Source organism: Oncorhynchus kisutch, linkage group LG28 (assembly GCF_002021735.2).
Source record: "Oncorhynchus kisutch isolate 150728-3 linkage group LG28, Okis_V2, whole genome shotgun sequence".
Lineage (NCBI taxonomy): Eukaryota > Metazoa > Chordata > Actinopteri > Salmoniformes > Salmonidae > Oncorhynchus > Oncorhynchus kisutch.
The window spans coordinates 33,764,031-33,790,920 of NC_034201.2; the positions used below are offsets into that span (position 1 = coordinate 33,764,031).

A 26,890-nucleotide genomic window follows, 5' to 3' on the forward strand; every position below is an offset into this window, starting at 1 on the left:
CTTGCGCCTTTCTTTCAATGTTGATTTGAATGTCATTGACAAAACAGAAGTGTCAGATTATTTTTTTTCCACGAACATCCTCTCTCAAAAGTAATACTCAAATTAATCATGTAGTAGTTCAAAACTATCTGTAATCTGATTACAATATTTTTGCCGGTAACATAACAGATTAGTTCATGTTTTTTGTAATCCCTTACATGTAACAGATTACATGTACATTATACAAATTGTATAAATGTTTAACATTCTCCCAATCTGTTCATATGACTCACTATGCTTGTTTGTATCCAATAATACCTACATGGTAATGATTTACAAGTGGTTGTGCATTTTTGATTGTTTACAAGTGCATGCTTGGTAATAACATTACTAAAAGCATTACTATTTTAACACATGAATAGTAAGCACCAGTATTAAACAGCTTCTGTTACGCATCTAATAGAAGTTTCAAAGATCCGTGGAAAAGCTTTGGGTCATGTTCTTATGAATTTATAATAACCAAAATTGGCATGACTTATTTATTTGACTGGCTTTATGATTGGTTTGCAAAGTAAAAAGTTGTCAAGTAAAAATGTCACATTGTTTTTGGAATTTTCTCTTCCTTTAAAGTAATCCCAAGGGACAGGAGGAAATGAACACTTTCAAAATATGAAACTATAAAATATGTTTTCCCAGGCAAATTTCCCAACCATCATAAAGCGAATACTCATGTCTGCTGACAACATGGAATACAGAGTTTATTTTTTCTCTACTATTCAAGAAGTTTAGGTAGATGTTTCGGACTGTGGCCTGGGGTGGTCTATCGGTTACTACCGCGCCTTCAGAGCTTATATGTATGTCAGTGCTGGCGTGGGTTGGAATTCGAGACACACTCCCCTCTAGCACATCATCTCTCCACCCTCCTTTCCTGTCCCTCTTCCATGCCTCTCTGTCCAATAAACTTGAAAAATCCCCCAAAATAAAATTGATGTCTTTCCAATGGCAGTAATTGAAGTGGTTTCCCTAAAAGCACATCATGTTAGTGTGAAAATTCTTGATTATGTTACAGACAAGAAGCTGCTCGGGCTTGAGGCATCATTATTTGTGAGCTAACCAATGATGTGGATTCAGGAAGCAGCAAATTGAAGTCAGGTGGATTGTGTAGAGGAAATACACATTCAAAATAGTTTTATGTGCCGGCTGCTTTGAGGGTAATGTAAAAAGCATAGAGGCATTGTAACTGGAACAAAACATAATACGCTTCACAATCTCCATCCACATTGTATGGAGACAATGTATTGGCTGCAGATTCTGACCTTAAAATTCTAGAAAAACATTATGCAGAAGAAACTTTTATCAAATTATTATTATTATTATTTTTCCCCCTTGAAAAACCTTGCATTTGTTCATTATAAAATCTGATCAATTTCCTTTATAAGATGGGAAAATAAAGTACTACTCTAAAAGTTAGAAATATTCTAAAGCACAGCTACTGTTTCTTACTCTTTGGCTTTGTCTGAAATGGCACCCTATTCCTAATATAGTGCGCTACTTTTGACCAGGACCCATGATGACCAATGGACCCTGGTCAAACGCAGTGCACTCTATAGGGAATAGGGTGCCATTTCAGATGCATTCCTTTTCTCCTGGTTGTAAAGTTTGCCTTTAAGTTGTCGTTTGCCTCAATGTTGACGGCAGATGATGCAGAGCAAACTTGACAACCTTGACAACCCTGATTTTTGACCAAGCCTGTCAGAAGCCAATTGGCTTGTGTGTTTGCCAGTGCACCAGCTTGATTTGTACTAGTGCTCTACAAAAAATGGGCTAAAAGTCATATGGCTGCAATTCTGATCATGTGTTATCTGTTGTGAGGTTAAACGTTTGTGTTTATCAAGTTTAGCCATTTTTCATTATCAATTTGACAGCACAGTCTCTCATGGGAAATATATTCTGGACACAGACAAAAATGGAACTCTCCTTCCCTTTTCTTTGACTTTTGTTCATTAACGTGTTTCTCAGGCATTCCACAGAAATTAAGTCATACACTGATCCCTAGACAAATGATATTCCACTGTGTAGACTACTGCTGAGAGAATGTACTATTTTGGGGTGAGTGAAAGCAGACTGATTCTACAGCCCCCTTCCTCCCTCCCTCTATCTCTCTCCTTCCCGCCACCATCTCTCCCTCTCTCAGGCGTCAGAGTTGGGGATGCTGTCCATCTACTACACCTACATCTTCACCACAATGGTAAGAGGCCAGATGTAAATATTATTTTACCATGGAATTAGGTCAATAAAACTGAGTTCAGTGCTACTCTGTATGCAATGTGTCTCATTCTAAGTACAGCCTGTTTCAACACAAAACCGTGCTTGATAAGACTGGTTCTTTAGCTGTGCATGAATTTCAATAGTGACTAGTTACTTATGTCTAATTTTCCTACATCTGCATTCATGTCAAAGCACTGAACAGGTGAAAGCAAAGCTCAGAGGGTGATTGAGTGTGGTATGCTTTTTCACAAGTTATGAGTTTTCTTAAAATACATCACACACTGCCTCGAGTCCCACCTAAAGATCAGTGTTCACACGGCCACCACACCCACCAAACGGGAAAATATACCTCAAAGAATGTTGAACAATGTGCTGTTCAGTATGTACACACAGCAAAATGTTAAACCGACTGAACTGGTGTCTTCTGGCATACAGGAGTTCTCTCTGCTGCAGTTGGATGACATCCTGGTGAAGCGCTGGGTCAACATCCTTGGCTTCTCTGTCCTCAACCACAGCCATCCTTACTTCCCTGACCTCCTCCTCAGTCTCAACCGCTCCTGGCAGGAAAACTGTGACCATGCCCCTTTCACTGGGGTCCCGGTGAGCAAAGCTCCATTTGGATTGTTTTTTATTTAACCAGGCAAGTCAATTAAGCACAAGTTCTTATTTATAATAACGGCCTGGCAAGTGCGGGCTAAATAAGTCAAAGTAAAGGCACAATATGAGACATAGGAAGACATCACAACACAAGGTCAGAAAGACATGGGAACAACACGTAAACGATCAGCCAATATTTGTGCTTTACATGGTTTGGGAAAATGTATGTGATTGCTCAGTTACTTGCAAGAATAACATGTAGGCCTTTCATAGCAATTTCACAAATGGTGCCCGTAATTGAGTCCTTGAAAGCAGAGATGGATACAAATTCACAGGTAGGGTTAGGAGATATTCTTGACCACGTGACCTTCCAGGAAATACTATTACTAGGGCCCAGAGTTTTCCCTGAGCAGCTCACATGCCCCCTTACCATATATTGTTAAGAGCTGACATGGTGATTCCCTAGCCTTGACATGACAAAAAATCTACTAAGCCCCAGTTGCCTCGCAACAACAGATGAAAAGCTTAAAAGCTTTTAGTACATTCACTCAATCAAGTGTACTCATTTAACAGTCCTCCTCGGCTAAGGTTTCAAACTAACCCCAGCCAAAGTAATTGCATGTTTATGGCACAAAGAACACAAGGCACAACAACACTCTTCCCAATCAAGCTGAATGTGCAATTAATACCCTGGGGTTTTGAGTTTTGCCTCAACACATTCTGATTAATTAAGTGATTTCAAATTATTTTTTAATTAATGGACTTTTCATTGGATTGAAGATGCTGTGTTGTGCTTTCTGACGTCAACATGAAGGAGACAAAGAATCCACATTGAATCTCCCCCTACAGTTTGGGCTTTGTTAATCAATGTTACATTACAACAGAGCTAGCTGTGTTCCTACTGTAACTACTAGGTTGTTTTTACTCTATTGTAGAATATTAATTTATTTGCCTACTCTCTCTCCCCATTCTCTAACACGACTCTGTGTGCTTACTTTGTATTCACCAGCAGTAAGCGAGCTACCTTCTCTTATTCAGATGGGTATTGTTATATATCTTTCTGGAATCCACCCTGCCATTGTGCTGAAAATTTTAAGGAGGATTATTTTCTTAGTTTCCTCCCACTCCTACAATGAAGCTCTTTCAGACTTAGAGAGAAACTCTATCACTGGATGGAATATCTAACTATATAGCTTAGTATCGAGACTCTCTAATTTCCTAATCCAGCATTTGAGTGTGTATCTTGCTCACTCTCTCAACCCTGTATTTTCTCTCATTCTTCCTTGCTCTCCTTTAACCCTCTACCCATCACCTCTTTTCTCTCTCCCCTTTGTCTATATATCTCTATCAACCTTCTACCTATCTGTTTTCTGTCTCCCTCTCTCTTTCAACCATGTACCATCTCCGCTCTATATCTCTCTGCCCCCCCCCCCCCCTCTGTCCCCCTCTCTCTCTGCCCCCCCCCCTCTCTCTCTGCCCCCCCCTCTCTCTTGCCCCCCCCCCTCTCTCTTGCCCCCCCCCTCTCTCTTGCCCCCCCCTTCTCTCTTGCCCCCCCCCTCTCTCTCTGCCCCCCCCTCTCTGTCCCCCAGCTCTCCCCAGCCCTGCTGTTTGATGCCATGCATGTGGTGGTGTCCGCTGTGAGGGAGCTCAACCGCAGCCAGAGCGTGGGCGCCACACAGCTAACCTGTCAATCACCCAAAATCTGGGAGCACGGCACGAGCCTGATGAACTACCTACGGATGGTGAGCGCTGACAACTCGCATGCATGTGTACACACACCAGGGTTGGGGTCAATTAGAATTGAAGGCAGTCAATTCAGAAGGTAATCTGAAATTCCAATGATTGAAAAAATGACATTTTCAATGACTTCTCAATAAACTGAATATGAGAAGCTATGTAGGTCAAAACGTTTTAAATTTGGGGGGCGCTAGTAAGGGAGCTCCTCCTGAAATTGCATTTATTTAATACTTTCTTTGCACTTTGACCCAAAAATAATTAGGAAACACCGCCTTTGAATGACGTGCTTTACTTTGTTCAACTTTTATTTTTGTTTTAGTGCGTAAATGGCGCATAACCTGAAAGTTTAAGTTTAGCGGAGTCACTGACAAAAGAGAAAATACTAGGCCCAAGACGAGGAGCTCGAGAGGAGCTCGAGTTCTTCAACAAGTGGGAACAGTGAATTACACAGAGGATTTGAAGGCAGAGATTCTTGCTGCCCTCAGAGCGGACATTTAAGCGGACATACTCAAGTCGTAACTCAAGGAGGCGCTCAGTGAGGACTTTAATTTCATTAAGTCGGAGTTACAAGCAGTCAAGAATGAACTCGCAAAGCATACAGCAATAATTTGTACAGTTAAGAAAACGGTCTCCGACATGGAACAAGGCTTGTCAACATGCACAGACGACATGTCTACGCTACAAACCACAGTTAAGAAGCTCAAAACTGATGTGGCTAGCCTAAAGGAACAATGCACACATTTACAAGGTCATATGCAAAGATCCAATATCAGGTTTATGGGGGTAGCTGAGGACCTGGGCTCAAATTCTACTTCATCGGTCTCAAAGTTATTGAAAGAAACCCTCAAATTGGATAAAGACGTCCTTGTAGACCGCTCACATCAGGGCTCTCAAGCAAGAAAGCCTGGTGAAAAACCTTGTGACATTGTGGCTAAACTACAATACTATCAGGATTGTATTGATGTTCTTCGGCGTGCCAGAGAATTTGGCCCACATCGATGCAACGGAGCACCCATCTCTGTCTTCATAGACTATGCCCCCAGCATTGCTTGTGACCGTGCCACTTTCAACCATGTCAAGAGTCTGCACCGTGGATGGACCGATGTTCGGTATGGTGTCGCTTTTCCTACCCGCCTCCGTATAACATACAACAGCACTGAGAAAGAGTTCCTAGACCCCCATAAGGTGATGGCCTTCAAGAAGGCAACATTCTACCGAGGTCGGATAAAACAAATGGCTGAATGTTCACCTATTTTTGGCGATTTAGGGTAATGGACGAATGTGTCTACCACTGCCTACCACTCAGTCTCTCTTTTGTAGATACTGTATAGCGTTGCCAGTGGTATCAGTTGATGATATTATTATTATTATTATTATTATTAGGTTACAGTAGTGCCTTAGTTTTGGTGAGTCAATTCTCCTTTTGTTTTAAAGTTTTATTTTATTACCATGAAGATGCTCCTTTCTATTTATCGATGGTATCAGTATCCAGGGTAGATAAAGCAAAGTTTTATTCTATTTATCGATGGTATCAGTATCCAGGGTAGATAAAGCAAAGTTTTATTCTATTTATCGATGGTACCAGTATCCAGGGTAGATAAAGCAAAGTTTTATTATATTTATCGATGGTACCAGTATCCAGGGTAGATAAAGCAAAGTTTTATTCTATTTATCGATGGTATCAGTATCCAGGGTAGATAAAGCAAAGTTTTATTCTATTTATCGATGGTATCAGTATCCAGGGTAGATAAAGCAAAGTTTTATTCTATTTATCGATGGTATCAGTATCCAGGGTAGATAAAGCAAAGTTTTATTCTATTTATCGATGGTATCTGTATCCAGGGTAGATAAAGCAAAGTTTTATTCTATTTATCGATGGTATCAGTATCCAGGGTAGATAAAGCAAAGTTTTATTCTATTTATCGATGGTACCAGTATCCAGGGTAGATAAAGCAAAGTTTTATTCTATTTATCGATGGTATCAGTATCCAGGGTAGATAAAGCAAAGTTTTATTCTATTTATCGATGGTATCAGTATCCAGGGTAGATAAAGCAAAGTTTTATTCTATTTATCGATGGTATCTGTATCCAGGGTAGATAAAGCAAAGTTTTATTCTATTTATCGATGGTATCAGTATCTAGGGTAGATAAAGCAAAGTTTTATTCTATTTATCGATGGTACCAGTATCCAGGGTAGATAAAGCAAAGTTTTATTCTATTTATCGATGGTATCAGTATCCAGGGTAGATAAAGCAAAGTTTTATTCTATTTATCGATGGTATCAGTATCCAGGGTAGATAAAGCAAAGTTTTATTCTATTTATCGATGGTATCAGTATCCAGGGTAGATAAAGCAAAGTTTTATTCTATTTATCGATGGTATCAGTATCCAGGGTAGATAAAGCAAAGTTTTATTCTATTTATCGATGGTATCAGTATCCAGGGTAGATAAAGCAAAGTTTTATTCTATTTATCGATGGTACCAGTATCCAGGGTAGATAAAGCAAAGTTTTATTCTATTTATCGATGGTATCAGTATCCAGGGTAGATAAAGCAAAGTTTTATTATTAGGTTTCGTCATTTCTTTAAAGACATTGCTGCCAACTTAGTGGTATTGCTGTAAGATGTGATTTATAAAATGTTTTATACTTTCTTTTAAAATAGCCTAGTTTTGAGATGTAAATAAGTATTTCTTATTTATTTATTATGCGCAACTTGTTTTTAAACCCTTCACTATTTCAGCAGGGCTCTCTCCTGGATAGGTTTAGTGTTCCCCACTACAAGCACATTATGTGTGGATATCTGCATCGGGATTACCTTGTTCTATTAGGTGACCAGGGTGTGTTTCTTTTTCATACCAGACTTCAGAATATTGTTGTTGTTTTTTTTATTGTTCTTCTACCTTTTTTTTTATTAGCTATTTTTTGAAAAATGTTATTGTAATATTGTCATCTGTAATCTTTTTCCACCTGAATTTATATGGCTTGGCCTAATATCGTGAGAGGGACAGCTGGTTGCTCGGTCACTTTTGCAAGCTGTAATGTTAAGTTTTACTGGGTGATTTAAGGTTCCTTTTCTCATTTAAATCACCTTAAAGTATAAAAATATAACTTTTTGGTAAAAACTCAAATCGTCGTGTTTGGAGGACAAAGAATGCTGAGTTGCATCCAAAGAACACCATACCTACTGTGAAGCATGGGGGTGGAAACATCATGCTTTGGGGCTGTTTTTCTGCAAAGGGACCAGGACGACTGATCCGTGTAAAGGAAAGAATGAATGGGGCCATGTATCATGAGATTTTGAGTGAAAACCTCCTTCCATCAGCAAGGGCATTGAAGATGAAATGTGGCTTTCAGCATGACAATGATCCCAAACACACCGAAGGAGTGGCGTCGTAAGAAGCATTTCAAGGTCCTGGAGTGGCCTAGCCAGTCTCCAGATCTCAACCCCATAGAAAATCTTTGAAGGGAGTTGAAAGTCTGTGTTGCCCAGCAACAGCCCCAAAACATCACTGCTCTAGAGGAGATCTGCATGGAGGAATGGGCCAAAATACCAGCAACAGTGTGTGAAAACCTTGTGAAGACTTACAGAAAACGTTTGACCTCTGTCATTGCCAACAAAGGGTATATAACAAAGTATTGAGAAACTTTTGTTATTGACCAAATACTTATTTTCCACCATAAATTGCAAATAAATTCATAAAAAATCCTACAATGTGATTTTCAGGATTTTTTCCCCCTCATTTTGTCTGTCATAGTTGAAGTATACCTAGAGAACTTGCACAATTGGTGGCTGACTAAATACTTTTTTGCCCCACTGTATATACTGTTTTCTATACTATTCTACTGTATCTTAGTCCATTCTGCTCTGACATTGCTCGTCCATATGTATATAGTCTTAATTCATTCCTACTTAGATTTGTGTGTATTAGGTATATGTTGTGTATTTTGTTAGATATTACTGCACTGTCAGGGCTAGAAGCACAAGCATTTCACTACTACCGCAAAAACATCTGCTAATCACTTGTATGTGACCAATAAAATTTGATTTGATCTAAGAGGCCAAATTATGTCATACAGCGCAAGATTAAGGAAGGATATTCCATACCTAGGGGAACTTACAAATAAATCTTGATTTGGAAATGGCATATTCACACTCTCCATCCCCAGATTTACTAAAACAACGTTTGACACTTCATACAGAGTTTGATCTTCTTTCAACTTGACAAGCTGAAAAAAGCTGCTCAGAGAACTGCAAATCAAACCAGACCTGAGAACTGATGGGCTGGGTAACACATGTATTGATCATTTAGAGGTCAATTAGAGGTCACAATTATATACTTCGGAATCCACTGGTAATGTCACCTTACTTGACACCTTCTTTGAGAATTTAGATATTCCTACAGTTGACCCTGAACTGCTGAATTAGAAGAACAGTTCTCTGTAGAAGAGATTGTGTTGGCAATTAAATCTATGCAGTGTGGTTAATCCTACGGAGGTAGGATCTTCATACTCTTCATACAGGTATCTTCATACTCTTGTCACTTCCCATCACACCAACCTACCTCCCTTCTAGATTCTATTTTTAAAGTGAACCCTTATATCAAAGGGGGCATACACTTGATCTACAGTGCATTTGGAAAGTATTCAGACCCATTGACTTTTTCCAAATGAAGTTACGTTACAGCCTTTATTCTAAAATGGATAAAATAAAATAAAAAATCCATCTGGAAGGTTCTCCCATCTCTGCAGCACTCCAACAATCAGGCCTTTATGGTAATGGCCAGATGAAAGCCACCCCTCAGTAAAAGGCACATGACAGCCCACTTGGAGTCCATGAGAAACAAGATTCTCTGGTCTGATGAAACTAAGATTGAACTCTACACTTGAATGCCAAGCGTCACTCGTGGTGGAAACCTGGCACCATCCCTACGGTGAAGCATGGTGATGGCAGCATAATGCAGTGGGGATGTATTTCAGCGGCAGGGACTGGGAGACTAGTCTGGCTCGAGGGAAAGATGACCGGAGCAAAGTACAGAGAAATCCTTGATGAAAACCTGCTCCAGAGCACTCAGGACCATAGACTGTGGCGTAGGTTCACCTTTCAACAGGACAATGACCCCAACATTTTCTAAAAACCTGCTTTTGCTTTGTCATTATGGGATATTGTGTGTAGATTGAGGAAAAAACATTTAATACATTTTATAATAAGTCTATAACATTAAAACATTTGGAAAAAGTCAAGGGGTCTGAAATTCTTCCGAATGCACTGTTTACGTTATTAAACGCGTACAATCTGGAGTCCCTGAACTCCCTGAACTCTCTTAAGAACCAATGGTTAAAGGATTTAGGTGAACAACTTTCAGATAAAACTTGGTAGAGTATGCTTCAGAGAATACATACTTCATCTATATGTCTAAGACATGCTGTAATTCAATTTAAAATAGTTAATCGGCTGCATTGGTCAAAGGTAAAAAATTATCAAAGTTTAGACCAGAAATATATCCCACTTGTGACTGATGTAAACAGGCTCCTGCTACTTTATTACACATGTTTTGGACATGCCCGAAATTGACAGATTTCTGGTTATGAATTTAAGACGTTTTCTAAGATACTCAAATCAAATTTTATTTGTCACATACACATGGTTAGCAGATGTTAATGCGAGTGTAGCGAAATGCTTGTGCTTCTAGTTCCGACAATGCAGTAATAACCAACGAGTAATTCCAAAACTACTACCTTATACACACAAGTGTAAAGGGATAAAGAATATGTACATAAAGATACATGAATGAGTGATGGTACAGAGCAGCATAGGCAAGATGCAGTAGATGGTATCGAGTACAGTATATACATATGAGATGAGTATGAAAACAAAGTGGCATCGTTTAAAGTGGCTAGTGATACATGTATTACATAAAGATGCAGTAGATGATATAGAGTACAGTATATACGCATACATATGAGATAAATAATGTAGGGTATGTAAACATTATATTAAGTAGCATTGTTTAAAGTGGCTAGTGATATATTTTACATCAATTCCCATCAATTCCCATTATTAAAGTGGCTGGAGTTGAGTCAGTGTGTTGGCAGCAGCCACTCAATGTTAGTGGTGGCTGTTTAACAGTCTGATGGCCTTGAGATAGAAGCTGTTTTTCAGTCTCTCGGTCCCAGCTTTGATGCACCTGTACTGACCTCGCCAGTGGCGCTGGTGGTTGTTGTCCCTGGTGATCTTTATGGCCTTCCTGTGACATCGGGTGGTGTAGGTGTCCTGGAGGGCAGGTAGTTTGCCCCCGGTGATGCGTTGTGCAGACCTCACTACCCTCTGGAGAGCCTTACGGTTGTGGGAGGAGCAGTTGCCGTACCAGGCGATGATACAGCCCGACAGGATGCTCTCGATTGTGCATCTGTAGAAGTTTGTGAGTGCTTTTGGTGACAAGCCGAATTTCTTCAGCCTCCTGAGGTTGAAGAGGCGCTGCTGCGCCTTCTTCACGATGCTGTCTGTGTGGGTGGACCAATTCAGTTTGTCCGTGATGTGTACGTCGAGGAACTTAAAACTTGCTACCCTCTACACTACTGTTCCATCGATGTGGATAGGGGGGTGTTCCCTCTGCTGTTTCCTGAAGTCCAAAATCATCTCCTTAGTTTTGTTGACGTTGAGTGTGAGGTTATTTTCCTGACACCACACTCCGAGGGCCCTCACCTCCTCCCTGTAGGCCGTCTCGTCGTTGTTGGTAATCAAGCCTACCACTGTTGTGTCGTCCGCAAACTTGATGATTGAGTTGGAGGCGTGCGTGGCCACGCAGTCGTGGGTGAACAGGGAGTACAGGAGAGGGCTCAGAACGCACCCTTGTGGGGCCCCAGTGTTGAGGATCAGCGGGGTGGAGATGTTGTTACCTACCCTCACCACCTGGGGGCGGCCCGTCAGGAAGTCCAGTACCCAGTTGCACAGGGCGGGGTCGAGACCCAGGGTCTCGAGCTTGATGACGAGTTTGGAGGGTACTATGGTGTTAAATGCTGAGCTGTAGTCGATGAACAGCATTCTCACATAGGTATTCCTCTTGTCCAGATGGGTTAGGGCAGTGTGCAGTGTGTTTGAGATTGCATCGGTTGTGGACCTATTTGGGCGGTAAGCAAATTGGAGCAGGTCTAGGGTGTCAGGTAGGGTGGAGGTGATATGGTCCTTGACTAGTCTCTCAAAGCACTTCATGATGACGGAAGTGAGTGCTACGGGGCGGTAGTCGTTTAGCTCAGTTACCTTAGCTTTCTTGGGAACAGGAACAATGGTGGCCCTCTTGAAGCATGTGGGAACAGCAGACTGGGATAGGGATCGATTGAATATGTCCGTTAACACACCAGCCAGCTGGTCTGCGCATGCTCTGAGGGCGCGGCTGGGGATGCCGTCTGGGCCTGCAGCCTTGCGAGGGTTAACACGTTTAAATGTTTGACTCACCTCGGCTGCAGTGAAGGAGAGTCCGCATGTTTTGGTTGCGGGCCGTGTCAGTGGCACTGTATTGTCCTCAAAGCGGGCAAAAAAGTTATTTAGTCTGCCTGGGAGCAAGGCATCCTGCTCTGTGACTGGGCTGGTTTTCTTTTTGTAATCCGTGATTGACTGTAGACCCTGCCACATACCTCTTGTGTCTGAGCCGTTGAATTGCGATTCTACTTTGTCTCTATACTGACGCTTAGCTTGTTTGATTGCCTTGCGGAGGGAATAGCTACACTGTTTGTATTCGGTCATGTTTCCGGTCACCTTGCCCTGATTAAAAGCAGTGGTTCGCGCTTTCAGTTTCACGCGAATGCTGCCATCAATCCACGGTTTCTGGTTTGGGAATGTTTTAATCGTTGCTATGGGAACGACATCTTCAACGCACATTCTAATGAACTCGCTCACCGAATCAGCATCACTCGAGAGACGTATAGAACCTTCTGCCATTATAGCATTATTTGGAGTGGCACCACAGGAGGCCCCTGTCGTGTCTTTGGCATCATTAAAGGTGAAGACTGTTATTTTATCAATTCTCTAATTATTATTACGTGATTAAACTAATCATGTAAATTTAATTAACTAGGAAGTCTGTGGTGCAACGTGGCATTGGTGGATGGAGCGAGACATGATGTCCCAGATGTGCTCAATTGGATTCAGGTCTGTGGAACGGGCGGGCCAGTCCATAGCATCAATGCCTTCCTCTTGCAGGAACTGCTGACACACTCCAGCCACATGAGGTCTAGCATTGTCTTGCATTAGGAGGAACCCAGGGCCAACCCCACCAGTATATGGTCTCACAAGGGGTCTGAGGATCTCATCTCAGTACCTAATGGCAGTCAGGCTACCTCTGGCGAGCACATAGAGGGCTGTGCGGCCCCCCAAAGAAATGCCACCCCACACCATGACTGACCCACCGCCAAACCGGTCATGCTGGAGGATGTTGCAGGCAGCAGAACGTTCTCCACGGCGTCTCCAGACTGTCATACTCAGTGTGAACCTGCTTTCATCTGTGAAGAGCACAGGGTGCCAGTGGCGAATTTGCTAATCTTGGTGTTCTCTGGCAAATGCCAAATGTCCTGCACGGTGTTGGGCTGTAAGCACAACCCCCACCTGTGGACGTCGGGCCCTCATACCATCCTCATGGAGTCTGTTGCTGACCGTTTGAGCAGACACATGCAGATTTGTGGCCTGCTGGAGGTAATTTTGCAGGTCTCTGGCAGTGCTCCTCCTTGCACAAAGGCGGAGGTAGCAGTCCTGCTGCCGGGTTGTTGCCCTCCTACGGCCTCCTCCACGTCTCCTGATGTACTGGCCTGTCTCCTGGTAGCGCCTCCATGCTCTGGACACTACGCTGACAGACACAGCAAACCTTCTTGCCACAGCTCGCATTGATGTGCCATCCTGGATGAGCTGCACTACCTGAGCCACTTGTGTGGGTTGTAGACTCCGTCTCATGCTACCACTAGAGTGAAAGCACCGCCAGCATTCAAAAGTGACCAAAACATCAGCCAGGAAGCATAGGAACTGAGAAGTGGTCTGGTCACCACCTGCAGAACAACTCCTTTATTGGGGGTGTCTTGCTAATTGCCTATAATTTCCACCTGTTGTCTATTCCATTTGCACAACAGCATGTGAAATTTATTGTCAATCAGTGTTGCTTCCTAAGTGGACAGTTTGATTTCACAGAAGTGTGATTGACTTGGAATTACATTGTGTTGTTTAAGTGTTCCCTTTATTTTTTTGAGCAGTGTATGAATCCTCTTTACACCAATTGGCTTAAACATTTATTTACTAACTAAATAATCACAGAAATACATAACAAATAGTAGATATTGGTTAGTAACAATGATAGGGGAGATCCCCTATTGGGCTAAACCGATATGACGGCCTGCTAATACAAAGAAAAGGGGGTGTGGAGCGAGAAAGACAGACAAAATGGATCACTACACACAGTGGATAATTATATTAATTGAAATGCTAATCCTTTGCACCTGAACGCTCGCTCATTTGGGAATAATTGCAATCAATATATTTATGCCCGTATGTCGTTGTCTTCTCTGTTGGAATCGTCGGTCCGTCTGCTGGAGAGTCAGTTCATCAGAGAGTCTCTGGTTACTCATTGTGGTAGCTCTATCGGCGGCTCCTGATAGTGTCTGTTGTAATGGATACGTCAGGCGTCCAATGTTCTTAGAGTAGATGTTTCGGCGGTTGTCGGTATTCGCATCCCAGGTTTACATAATTTCGAGCTGCAGACTAGTAATTAGTATCTAAGATTTGCTCTTATTCTGTAGGGATCGATAGTCACAGAGTTGAACCATTTCCAGCCATGTAGCCAATGCGCCACCTGGTATGGATTTCTAGTCCTGGTACTCAACTATTGCAACCACAGCTCACACTGGGGGTTTGCTTAGTCTGAAGAGGATTTCCTTAGGAGGGGGTTTTATTCATAACAATAGAAAAGGGCAGTTCCATGACACCAGATCATGTCTGTGCTCACGGGGGCGTGGCCGCTGGCCAGTTTAAACTTTACAGGGATTGCAATTATCTCATAATTAAAGGTTAACATCACATTACATCATTTCACAAATAGTTTAATCTTTACTCATTCATTTTATACAGGAGTTAGATGCAAACACCATAATTGAGAAATGTGCACATTCAGAGATATAGTTATGTGTGTTTCCTGTCCTTCATGAGGTCACCAAATGAAACACACTCAACATAACTGTCCCTTAAGTGTCCACGGACCATTCTCACAAGTGGACATATTGTTTCATTCTCCCATTTTGGAGATTTAGGAGTTCGGCCGCGTGAAATTCTTTGTTCACTCTGTGGTCTCCCTCTCTGCATGAAAAGGGGAAGAGAGTCTCCGCCAGAAATGTACGACCTGAGATAACAGAACCTGGGCGTAGGAGAGAGTGAGAGAGGGGAAAGCCACGATCTACACCCAGAAAGGGCCACATCATGACACCCCTCTAAACAGTTCTATGGGCAACATGCTGGCATTTACTACTCTTCTATTTAGACGTCTTACACTGTTTAAGTGGAAGAATCGGTTTCCTCCTACTTTTAACCATTTGGATAAAGGAAGTTATGCAACATTTCAAGCTAGAGAAAATACGCTACAATTTAATTTTAGAATATCTGGCAACCTTTCCTATCCTTTGTAGAAGACATGGACCCAGCTAATTTCACAACTCCATAAAACTCCATTAAATTAATATTCATTTTTTTACTATTTGATTTATATTACTCATTGTATCATGCATGCTTTAAGTCTGGTTTTGGGGTGGGGCTTGATTTGGTAGGGGAAGCGTGTTCTGTTAGAGCATGGGGGTTGGGGTGGGTTTGATTTTGGTAGGGGAAGCGTGTTCTGTTAGAGCATGGGGGTTGGGGTGGGTTTGATTTTGGTAGGGGAAGCGTGTTCTGTTAGAGCATGGGGGTTGGGGTGGGTTTGATTTTGGTAGGGGATCCGTGTGTGTTCTGCCCTCTACCTGTTCTGTTGTCTGTAGAACCATTTTAAACAAATTCAAGTAAAAAAACCTTTGAGAGAAAAAAAGTTAGAAATTTGGTGATTTTAAATTCAAATCAATTTGAATTGAGCCCAACCCTGACACACACAACCCATGTACACACACACAATGTGCTCTGTCTCTCTCATACAGTATGCACTCTATCAGGGCTGTTATCCAGGCCTGTCATTTGCCTGTCACCTAGTGAATCACACTGCTCCTGGAGTAAAGGTCTCCAAGCCAAGATACGAATATGAGCGTCGGCAACATGTTGACTTTGTCCGGTTCTTAGTCATAAACTTGGAATGCTCTCTCCAGAATAGCTCAGTACACACTGTCAACCATATGCACTAAAAGCAATGATTTCCCAACCAAAACATGATTCTCTGAAGTACCTTTCTGTCCAGACACTACTTTGCGTGTAAACATTTTACGGAGTGGCTACCTATACAGAATTTCTGTATCTCAATTTGCCCACGCTAAAAATATAGGTATTTCAGCAACTACACAATATTTGTTTATACGTAGCTGAGTGCCCACTCCGCTGCCTAATTAGCTGCTGTGCGGAGTGCTCCACTGCCACTCCCCCTACTTGATTGCCTTTGTCTCGTCACTAGCGTATCCTACAAACTTCATGTTGCACACAAAACTGTTCGAACTATTGCCTTCCATGCCTCACTAAGTAAAAGCACAATTGCATGTTTGTTTTTTTCAGGAGAGGAGTAAGCTACATACAGCTATTTACATGTTTTACACAAAATACATGTTCGTACAAACATAAGCATGACACAAATAGGCAGTCTAGCGATTTTATGTTCTTAGCTGCTGAGGTACATGCAGCTATTTACTCTTGCCACGATATCAGCATATGGCAATTAACTATGGCACCCGGCGATGCAAAATGAACTTGCCCATCACAGTCTAATTAGCAAATGAATGTTCTTTTTTCATCATCATTGCAAACATTGGCTAAACATGGTTCAGAAGAGTGTAAAGGGAGGGGGACTGTGAGCAGCAGCTATGTTAGAGAAATGAATGTGTGTGTAAAATAACACATGCGCAAGAACAGGATCCGGATCCTTAGCTTTAAAGAGCCACTGCCTTTTAAAAAGCAACAAATTCCTAAGAACATGAAATCGATATGAGTCAGAAACAGTTATTCTTGTGTCAAAATTAACTACGAAGTGTAAATTTGATCATTTTGGTCATAGTCAGTCTCGTCTAAAACAGAGTTTGGAACATCCATGCGTCGCACTATGTAATTGAAGGTTGGGTTTTGATTTGATGATGTCCATTTGCCCACTAACATGGGGTGAACAGCTGCGGTGATTGCTCTCTACCCAATAGCATAGAGGCAGACCTGCCCAGCAGCAATGGCTGTTTACATAAGAAAACACGTCACGCATTTATGTTACTTGAGAAATACTGCATCAAACACCCTAGTTAGATATAAAATTGTGCATCTAAAACATCATCGGCCAAAATAACAAGAAGTCAAAATGAATTACAGATATCTTAGATTCATTCTGGGGATTTTGAGGAAGCGAAATAGGCTTCCCTGTCTAAAGTGTCTCATGGGGGGACAAACCTCATTAACCAAACTCGGAATTGATCAGGAAACACACTTCCAAGACTGAATGAGCAACAGAAAAACACACGTGCCAATCGGTGTGTTCTATGGTTCTAAGAAAGAGGTTTCTGGAGGGGTGAGAACTCTGGATCCATAGCCAACATTTTAATATGTGAATGTGATCCAATGACTTTATAGGAAATTACCCCTGTGGGAATTGAACCCACAACCTTGGTATTGCTAACGCCACACTCTTACCAACTGAGCCAGACAGAGAGTATATATACTGTATTGTGTTTGTATATGTTTTAATGCAATACCATTTAGAGCTCTCATTGAGATGCACAGCCCAGTATGTCCTCTCCTTTTGCTCTGTCTTTGACAGGTAGAATTGGAAGGTCTAACTGGACACATAGAGTTCAACAGCAAAGGCCACCGCTTCAACTACGCCCTGAGGGTCATACAGAGCAGCTCAGAGGGGCTAAGGCAGGTAAAGCTACACTGCACACACAATAACCACTGACTTTGTAACAGACTGGGATTTACTGTGTATAACTATATATAAAGAGCTACAGTCTGAGGCTAAGGTTTAGGCTGAGTCCCAAATGGCACCCTATTTTCTATATAGTTCCCTACTTTTGACCATGGCCCTGGTCAAAAGTAGTGCACTAAATAGGGAATAAGGTGCCATTTGGCAGACATTTAAAGGGGAAGTTGTGAGATGGAGCTCTAGCTCGTAAATTTTTCATGAAGGCATCTTGAAAAAGAAGTTACCATATGAAACGATGTTTGAAAGAACTTCTTTTGATCCCTCACCATGAAGAGTGCATTTGTAAACAAGCCGTGGCAGACATAGATGCAGGGCCCAGTGCTATTCTGTCACGATGCCTGCCTCCAGTTAATGTGACATGTTAATGTGACTCCACCATTTAATTTGACATTTTTAATAGCTTTTAGATTTGCTTTTAGATTATATACTAAGATTAAGATAAATTAGGGCAGAGCTTTCAAAAACCAAGCTTCACAACATAGTCGGGTTGAGGTGTAGACGGCATTTAGGTTTTAAAAATAGTTTTGCATAGCCTGTAGTCAGGGATTTTATCAGTCTTTTAGTTGTGGTTTTATCAATGTTTTTTCCCAAAAAGTTTTCTTTACTTTTAAGATGTTCTCTTAATTGTTCCCATGTATACTTTTCTGTTTCTTACTGAGATGTCTCCTTCTCTTAATTGTTCCCATGTATACTTTTCTGTTTCTTACTGAGATGTCTCCTTCTCTTAATTGTTCCCATGTATACTTTTCTGTTTCTTACTGAGATGTCTCCTTCTCTTAATTGTTCCCATGTATACTTTTCTGTTTCTTACTGAGATGTCTCCTTCTCTTAATTGTTCCCATGTATACTTTTCTGTTTCTTACTGAGATGTCTCCTTCTCTTAATTGTTCCCATGTATACTTTTCTGTTTCTTACTGAGATGTCTCCTTCTCTTAATTGTTCCCATGTATACTTTTCTGTTTCTTACTGAGATGTCTCCTTCTCTTAATTGTTCCCATGTATACTTTTCTGTTTCTTACTGAGATGTCTCCTTCTCTTAATTGTTCCCATGTATACTTTTCTGTTTCTTACTGAGATGTCTCCTTCTCTTAATTGTTCCCATGTATACTTTTCTGTTTCTTACTGAGATGTCTCCTTCTGGCTAAGAATACATGACAATATCAATATTATTGATTCTGTGATATGAAAAGATGTCACGGAAAGTGAGATTTGCTGTGCCCTCCCTAGATACTGTAGCATTGCAGAGGACACAAAGACATTGTGTGTCTGCCTGCCAGTGTTCTTTTCAGAGGTATCTTACAATAGGAACCTGTGAATAGTGAAAGGATTAAGTATGAAATTGCAAGCATTTGTAGTTGAGCATTTCCAGTCAACAGGCCAAATTTCATCAGACATCCAAATGTCGAAAGGGGGAAACTTCAATGTTGGTCTACAGGGCATAACCTGTAAAGGTAGTAATTTATCTTTAGGCTTTGAAGCAGTGTTTTGCGCATGAAATTAAATGTATGACGACGTGCACTTTCTGCAGTGTTTGTAACCAGGGGTTACATTTGGGATGGAACATACTGCATGATGTAATGTCATTTGCATTTTTTCCCCCGCTACCAGAATATTGTGTGACCCAAATTAATACATTTCTTAAACTCTTGCAAACCCATATCCAATATCTATTTATGTGTATAGTGTACTGTATAGTTAACCTGCAGGTACACACATAAAAATACTATAGTTTACTATAGTATAAATACTATAGTTTAAAAGCTATTGTGTGTGTATATACTCTACTATTTACTCAAGTTTTTTTGTGGACATTACTGTAGGATTCACTGTAGTGTTTTTTTATGGATATTACTGTAGTATACTATAGTATTTACTGTTATTTTTGCAGACATTACTGTAGTATTTGCTATAGTGTTTTTGTTTTATTATCTTCTAGTTAGAAGTGGGGGCTTTCCCCTTGACGAAACCTACTGCACAAATACTAAAAGATCACATTTTCCATAACCTGTAGGGAACACAATAATATGGTCTATACATGGCATGTGGGTTTCTCACTCATGGTTGGCACAAATTGGTTTATTTAACCGTTTTTTTTTGTCACCCTTAGTGAACATAACTCAGAGAAAATACATATCACATATGGCGTTCCACAAGGTTCGATTTTGGGTCCGATACTGTTCAGTTGATATATGTTACCCCTTGGCAGCATTATCATAAAGCACTGCATTTATTTTCACTGCTATATTTCTGTGTCACCAGAGTATTCTAGCTCCACGGATAAATTAGACTTAGTGATTTAAATACTTGGATGCTCACAACTTCCTCCAAGACCAGGCCTCCTCAGTGGCGCAGTGGTCTAAGGCACTGCATTGTAGTGTTAGAGGTGTCACTACAGACCTGGGTTCAATACCCAGGTCTGGCCGTGATTGGGAGTCCCATAAGGCAGCGTACAACTGGCCCAGCGTCGTCAAAGTTACAGGAGGGTTTGGCCGGGGGGCTTTACTTAGCTTATTGCTCTCTAGCAACTCCTGGTGGCGAGCCGGGTACCTGCCACAAGGTTGTCAGTTGAACAGTGTTTCCTCCGACACAGTGGTGTTGGCTGCCTTCCGTGTTAAGTGTGGTTTGGAGGGTCATGTTTCAAGTTGGGGAGAAAAAAAGGGATTAAAATACCCCAGAAAATTGTTCAAGCCAAAGCTCAGAGAGAATCTAGTAGCACATTTTAATTCATGGGCAATAAAGATAAAACACCAGGTAAAAAAAACCTAGGTGTTATTTTAGATTCTAAACAACATTTTGAATCACACATTAGCAATGTGATCAAAATAGTTTTTTACCACCATTGACAACGTGCAGCTGTTTCTCTCTCAGGGTGATGCATCCATGCTTTTATTACAAGCAGGCTTGACTACTGTACTGTCTACTCTCCTGTCTGGTCTACCCAAGAAAGCCATTGGTTAACTGCAAAACATACAGAATGCTGCAGCACGGGTACTGACCAAGACCAGATGGAGAGCACACATTACACTGGTTTTAAGGTCTCTGCACTGACTGCCTGTGAGTTTTAGAATTAATTTGAAGATTCTTCTATTGTTTTTTAAATCAATCCACGATTGTACACCCCAATACATGTCAGACATGCTTTTAAGTTATATACGCAGTAGGTCCATCTGGCACTGGCCTTTTAACCATCCCAAAGCCTAGGACCAAGAGGGATGGAGAGGCAGCCTTTAGTTATTATACCCCCAGCCTCTGGAATAGCCTGCCAGAGACCCTGAGGGGTGCTGAAACTGGATATAAACTAAGCAAAAAAAGAAATGTCCCTTTTTCAGGACCCTGTCTTTCAAAGATAATTTAAAAAAATCTTCATTGTAAAATGTTTAAACACTGTTTCCCATGCATGTTCAATGAACCATTAACAATTAATGAATATTCACCTGTGGAACGGTCGTTAAGACACTAACAGTTTACAGATGGTAGACAATTAAGGTCACAGTTATAAAAAATTTGGACACTAAAGAGGTCTTTCTACTGACTCTAAAAAACACCAAAAGAAAGATGCCCAGGGTCCCTGCTCATCTGTGTGAACGTGCCTTAGGCATCCTGCAAGGAGGCATGAGGACTGCAGATGTGGCCAGGGCAATAAATTGCAATGTCCATACTGTGAGACACCTAAGACAGCACTACAGGGAGACAGGACGGACAGCTGATCATCCTCACAGTGGCAGACCACGTGTAACAACACCTGCACAGGATCGGTACAGCTGAACATCACACCTGCGGGACAGGTACAGGATGGCAACAACAACTGCCCGAGTTATACCAGGAACGCACAATCCCTCCATCAGTGCTCAGACTGTCCGTAATCGGCTGAGAGAGGCTGGACTGAGGGCTTGTAGGCCTGTTGTAAGGCAGGTCCTCACCAGACATCACCGGCAACAACGTCGCCTATGGGCACAAACCCACCGTCGCTGGACCAGACAGGACTGGCAAAAAATGCTCTTCACTGACGAGTCGCGGTTTTGTCTCACCAGGGGGGATGGTCGGATTCGCGTTTATCGTCAAAGGAATGAGCGTTACACCGAGGCCTGTACTCTGGAACGGGATCGATTTGGAGGTGGATGGTCCATCATGGTCTGGGGCGGTGTGTCACAGCATCATCGGACTGAGCTTGTTGTCATTGCAGGCAATCTCAACGCTGTGCATTACAAGGAAGACATCCTCCTCCCTCATGTGGTACCCTTCCTGCAGGCTCATCCTGACATGACCCTCCAGCATGACAATGCCACCAGCCATACTGTTCGTTCTGTGCGTGATTTCCTGCAAGAGAGGAATGTCAGTGTTCTGCCATGGCCAGCAAAGAGCCCGGATCTCAATCTCATTGAGCACATCTGGGATCTGTTGGATCGGAGGGTGAGCGCAAGGGCCATTCCCCCCAGAAATGTTCTGGAACTTGTAGGTGCCTTGGTGGAAGAGTGGGGTAACATCTTACAGCAAGAACTGGCAAATCTGGTGCAGTCCATGAGGAGGAGATGCACTGCAGAACTTAATGCAGCTGTTGGCCACACCAGATACTGACTTACTTTTGATTTTGACCCCCCACAAATTATTCAATTTCTGTTAGTCACATGTCTGTAAAACTTGTTCAGTTTATGTCTCAGTTGTTGCATCTTGTTATGTTCATACAAATATTTACACATGTTAAGTTTGCTGAAAATAAACGCAGTTGACATTGAGAGGGAGACGTTTCTTTTTTTGCTGAGATCTTAAAACACAAATGTTTGGCTTTTCCTTTTTTATCTTGTTTGTTGTGTAGTAAATCTTTTTTTGAAATTGGGATATGGGGGAGGGGAATTGATGTGGTATATGCAAATTAAATATCGAATCAAAGTTTATTTGTCACGTGCGCCGAATACAACAGGTGTAGACCTTACAGTGAAATGCTTAGTTACAGGCTCTAACCAGTAGTGCAAAAAAGGTATTAGGTGAACAATAGGTAAGAAATAAAACAACAGTAAAAAAGACAGGCTATATACAGTAGCGAGGCTACATACAGACACCGGTTAGTCAGGCTGATTGAGGTAGTATGTACATGTAGATATGGTTAAAGTGACTGTGCATATATGATGAACAGAGAGTAGCAGTAGCGTAAAAGAGGGCGTGGCGGGACACAATGCAGATAGCCCGGTTAGCCAATGTGCGGGAGCACTGGTTGGTCGGCCCAATTGAGGTAGTATTAACATGAATGTATAGTTAAAGTGACTATGCATATATGATAAACGGAGAGTAGCAGCAGCGTAAAAAGAGGGGTTGGGGTGGCACACAATGCAAATAGTCCGGGTAGCCGGTACCACTTCCCATGCGGTAGTAGAGAAAACAGTCTATGACTGGAGTGGCTGGGGTCTTTGACAATTTTTAGGGCCTTCTTCTGACACCGCCTGGTGTAGAGGTCCTGGATGACAGGCAGCTTAGCCCCAGTGATGTACTGGGCTGTACGCACTACCCTCTGTAGTGCCTTGCGTTCAGAGGCCGAGCAATTGCCATACCAGGCAGTGACGCAACCAGTGCTCTCGATGGTGCAGCTGTAGAAACTTTAGAGTATCTCTGGACCCATGCCAAATCTTTTTAGTTTCCTGAGGGGGAATAGGCTTTGTCATGCCCTCTTCACGACGGTCTTGGTGTGTTTGGACCATTCTAGTTTGTTGGTTATGTGGACACTAAGGAACTTAAAGCTCTCAACCTCCACTACAGCCCCGTCGATGAGAATGGGGGCGTGCTCGGTCCTCCTTTTCCTGTAGTCCACAATCATCTCCTTAAGATGTCAATACAGTCTGTAGTGTATATATACAATGTTTTATTACAGTTTAATACAGAATTATATAGTAAGTACTACACATGATCGAGGGCTACTACAGTGTGTAGTATAGTATGCTACAGATTACTAAAGTATGTCCTGTAGTATTATTATATATTTTTTATGTGTGTAGGGTTGCAAAATTCAACAAACATTCACAAGTTTTTCAGAAATCCCAGTTGGAGGATTCACAGATTTCCTTCTTATTCCCTCCTGATTCCAGGAATATTCCAACCTGGATTTTGGGAAAACCTGGAAATTCTGGAAATGTTCAATGAATTATGCAACCCTAACTGTATAGAAGACTACTGTAACACCTCCCTCTCACTCAGCACAAAGCATGGTGTGAGAAGGAAAGGAGCCATACCCTATATTCTCAAATGGCACCTTAATCCCCAACAGTGCACTACTTTTCATACTACTTTGGTCAAAAGTTGTGCACTTCACAGAGAATAGGGGAAGAAACCATGCCATTTGGGATGAAACCTATGAGACAGCCAACTGTATCTTCAATTCTGATTCAAATCCAACCATGGCAACTCAGACGGAAGCTGTCAATTTGAATAAGCTTGCACTTTCTCTTCTGAGGAGAACATTGAAGATGAAAAGAAATTCAGCAACTGAAATATCCTGATGAAGGTATTTGCCGAAACACTTTGGTTTTAACAATAACATATACATTTTTCAAACATACCTCAATTTCTACTACTGAGTTGCTGAATATGTTTTCACCTTCATTTTGATGTGCATGCACCTTGGTTTGAAAGCACAGCACCACCCTGTTTCTCTCAATCTCTTTCCTTCAACCCTCTACCCATCTCCTCTTTTCTTTCTGTCTCCCTCCCTCCCAGGTTGGTGAGTGGCATTCGGAGCACGGTCTGTCCATGGAGAGCGACATCAACCTCCTCATCATGGGCGGCACCATCTTCAACACCACCCTCACCATCACCACCATCTTGGTGAGTGCAGCTTCTTTTTTCGCCACACTATTTCAACGTTTGCAAGGGTGTATTCATTAGTGCACAATGTAGAAAAAGGTTTTGCAACGGAAAGCGAAAACAACCATTTCTTATTGGACAAGTTCAGGTAGTCCCGCCCTGTTTCAGCCTGTTTGCTTTCGCTCCTAGTGAACACGACACTGTTTTTGGCTCTACTACTTGTTCCTTCTTCTTGTTTTTAATCCATCTGCCAACTCAATTAAGCACAAGCATACCAAGTGTTCCAGACGCTTTCACCGTTGACCTCGGTAGATGAGAGACTGGCTTTTCTTCTTATTTGAGGTACAACCTAATTGGTTCCCTTAAAAAAATAGAAATTCCTCAAGGCTCATTCTCCATGGACTCTGTCTCTTCTTCATTTGTGTTTGCTTGACCTGGTCCACTGGGTATGAAATACCGACGCATGACTAGAATTTTCTCATCATTTTGTTACATGGAGACAGAAAAATTATCAAATGAACCTCTTCCCTTCAATCAACTGTAGATTCAGCCAGAATACTGTAGTTGGTAGCTACTGTTTTTAATTTTTAATTGGTAGACACTGTGTGTGTGTGTGTGTGTGTGTGTGTGTGTGTGTGTGTGTGTGTGTGTGTGTGTGTGTGTGTGTGTGTGTGTGTGTGTGTGTGTGTGTGTGTGTGTGTGTGTGTGTGTGTGTGTGTGTGTGTGTGTGTGCGGCATTGCTATTTGGTTGTCTTGGCTACATACATAGGCTTACTGTACATGGCCTTCAGCATATTGATTGACTGGCACAATGGAACCAATAGAATAGTTGCGAAACTGCTGACCCCGCCCATCTGGCATCCCAGGCAACCTAAAGCAGGCTGCTTCATTACTTCAAGTCTCAAATGAACACAGGTGGGAAATGTTGAGTCATTATCTTAATGAAGTGAGTTAAATATATTGTGAATTAACGACTGTGTGTGGCTCATTAAGGGATAACTGAGAGAGAAACGCATTGGCTCAGAGCTTTAATAAAGCAGCCTAGTCAGAAACTGATGGAAACACAGAGAAGAACTGAGGGAGGCCCAAGGGAGGGCATGAGTCATGGTCGAGAGACCTACGAATCACACTAGCACGGCTAGCCTAACACACACACACACTCTCCCATTCTCTTTCTCTCACAGACATGCATACACATGCACACACACTTCCTCTCTCACAGGCATGCATGCACACGTGCACACACACGTGCACACCCACTCTCCCGATTCTCTTTCTCTCACAGACACGCACATACACTCCCACTCTCTCTCTGACACAGGCATGCACACCACACACACACAAGGTTACATCAGTTTGAAGCCTCTTGCAAGATAGCTATTATTTGGTGCTGAGTCTGAACCATGCAAATACACTCAACCACAATACACACATTCATATTCAGAGTGTTAATATTCACATGTACAGGGTTGCAGGTTGGATTGTAGGGTACAGCGAAAATATTAGACTTCGAGCTCCAACATGCAGGATTAAGTGAAATAAAATAAGGAAAATAGTCATAAAAACAATATAAATAGCACGATACATAATACATACATAATGACAGCTTAGTGGCAGTGATGAATAAATAAATGTCCATTGGGGTGGAGGCAGATTAGACTGTTGAGGGGGTGGAATGACCATAGGGGGAGCAGCAGCATGACCATTGAGTAAAAACAAAACAAAATTATTAGATATTTTTCCAGATATTTTTTTATTTTATTTAACCTTTTATTTAACCAGGAAAAGCCCATTTGACACCCAGTCTCTTTTTCAAGGGAGGCCAGGCCAAGATGGCAACAACAATCAATACATTAAATAATTAGAACACACAACAGCCTATAAAAAGCATTTACACATCTCTGTAACAGTCTCCCATCAATATTTTAAATTCATTCAGTGGCACTAACATACAGTGCCTTGCGAAAGTATTCGGCCCCCTTGAACTTTGCGACCTTTTGCCACATTTCAGGCTTCAAACATAAAGATATAAAACTGTATTTTTTTTGTGAAGAATCAACAACAAGTGGGACACAATCATGAAGTGGAACAACATTTATTGGATATTTCAAACTTTTTTAACAAATCAAAAACTGAAAAATTGGGCGTGCAAAATTAGCTCAGTGAGGTTGGATGGAGAGCATTTGTGAACAGCAGTTTTCAGTTCTTTCCACAGATTCTCGATTGGATTTAGGTCTGGACTTTGACTTGGCCATTCTAACACCTGGATATGTTTATTTTTGAACCATTCCATTGTAGATTTTGCTTTATGTTTTGGATCATTGTCTTGTTGGAAGACAAATCTCCGTCCCAGTCTCAGGTCTTTTGCAGACTCCATCAGGTTTTCTTCCAGAATGGTCCT

The 26,890-nt window shown here is 41.7% G+C and overlaps 1 protein-coding gene across 1 annotated transcript in view; it reads left to right on the plus strand.

Annotated features, from left to right (window-relative positions):
• The window catches only part of LOC109873400 (glutamate receptor ionotropic, kainate 4-like), a 57,405-nt gene that overhangs the window by 15,594 nt on the left and 14,921 nt on the right, over nt 1–26,890 (plus strand). The window contains exons 4-8 of the mRNA XM_031807681.1: nt 2,174–2,227; nt 2,683–2,847; nt 4,434–4,586; nt 17,536–17,640; nt 24,403–24,510. Of these exons, the coding sequence (XP_031663541.1) occupies nt 2,174–2,227; nt 2,683–2,847; nt 4,434–4,586; nt 17,536–17,640; nt 24,403–24,510 (585 nt within the window). The remainder of the gene's footprint in view (nt 1–2,173; nt 2,228–2,682; nt 2,848–4,433; nt 4,587–17,535; nt 17,641–24,402; nt 24,511–26,890) is intronic.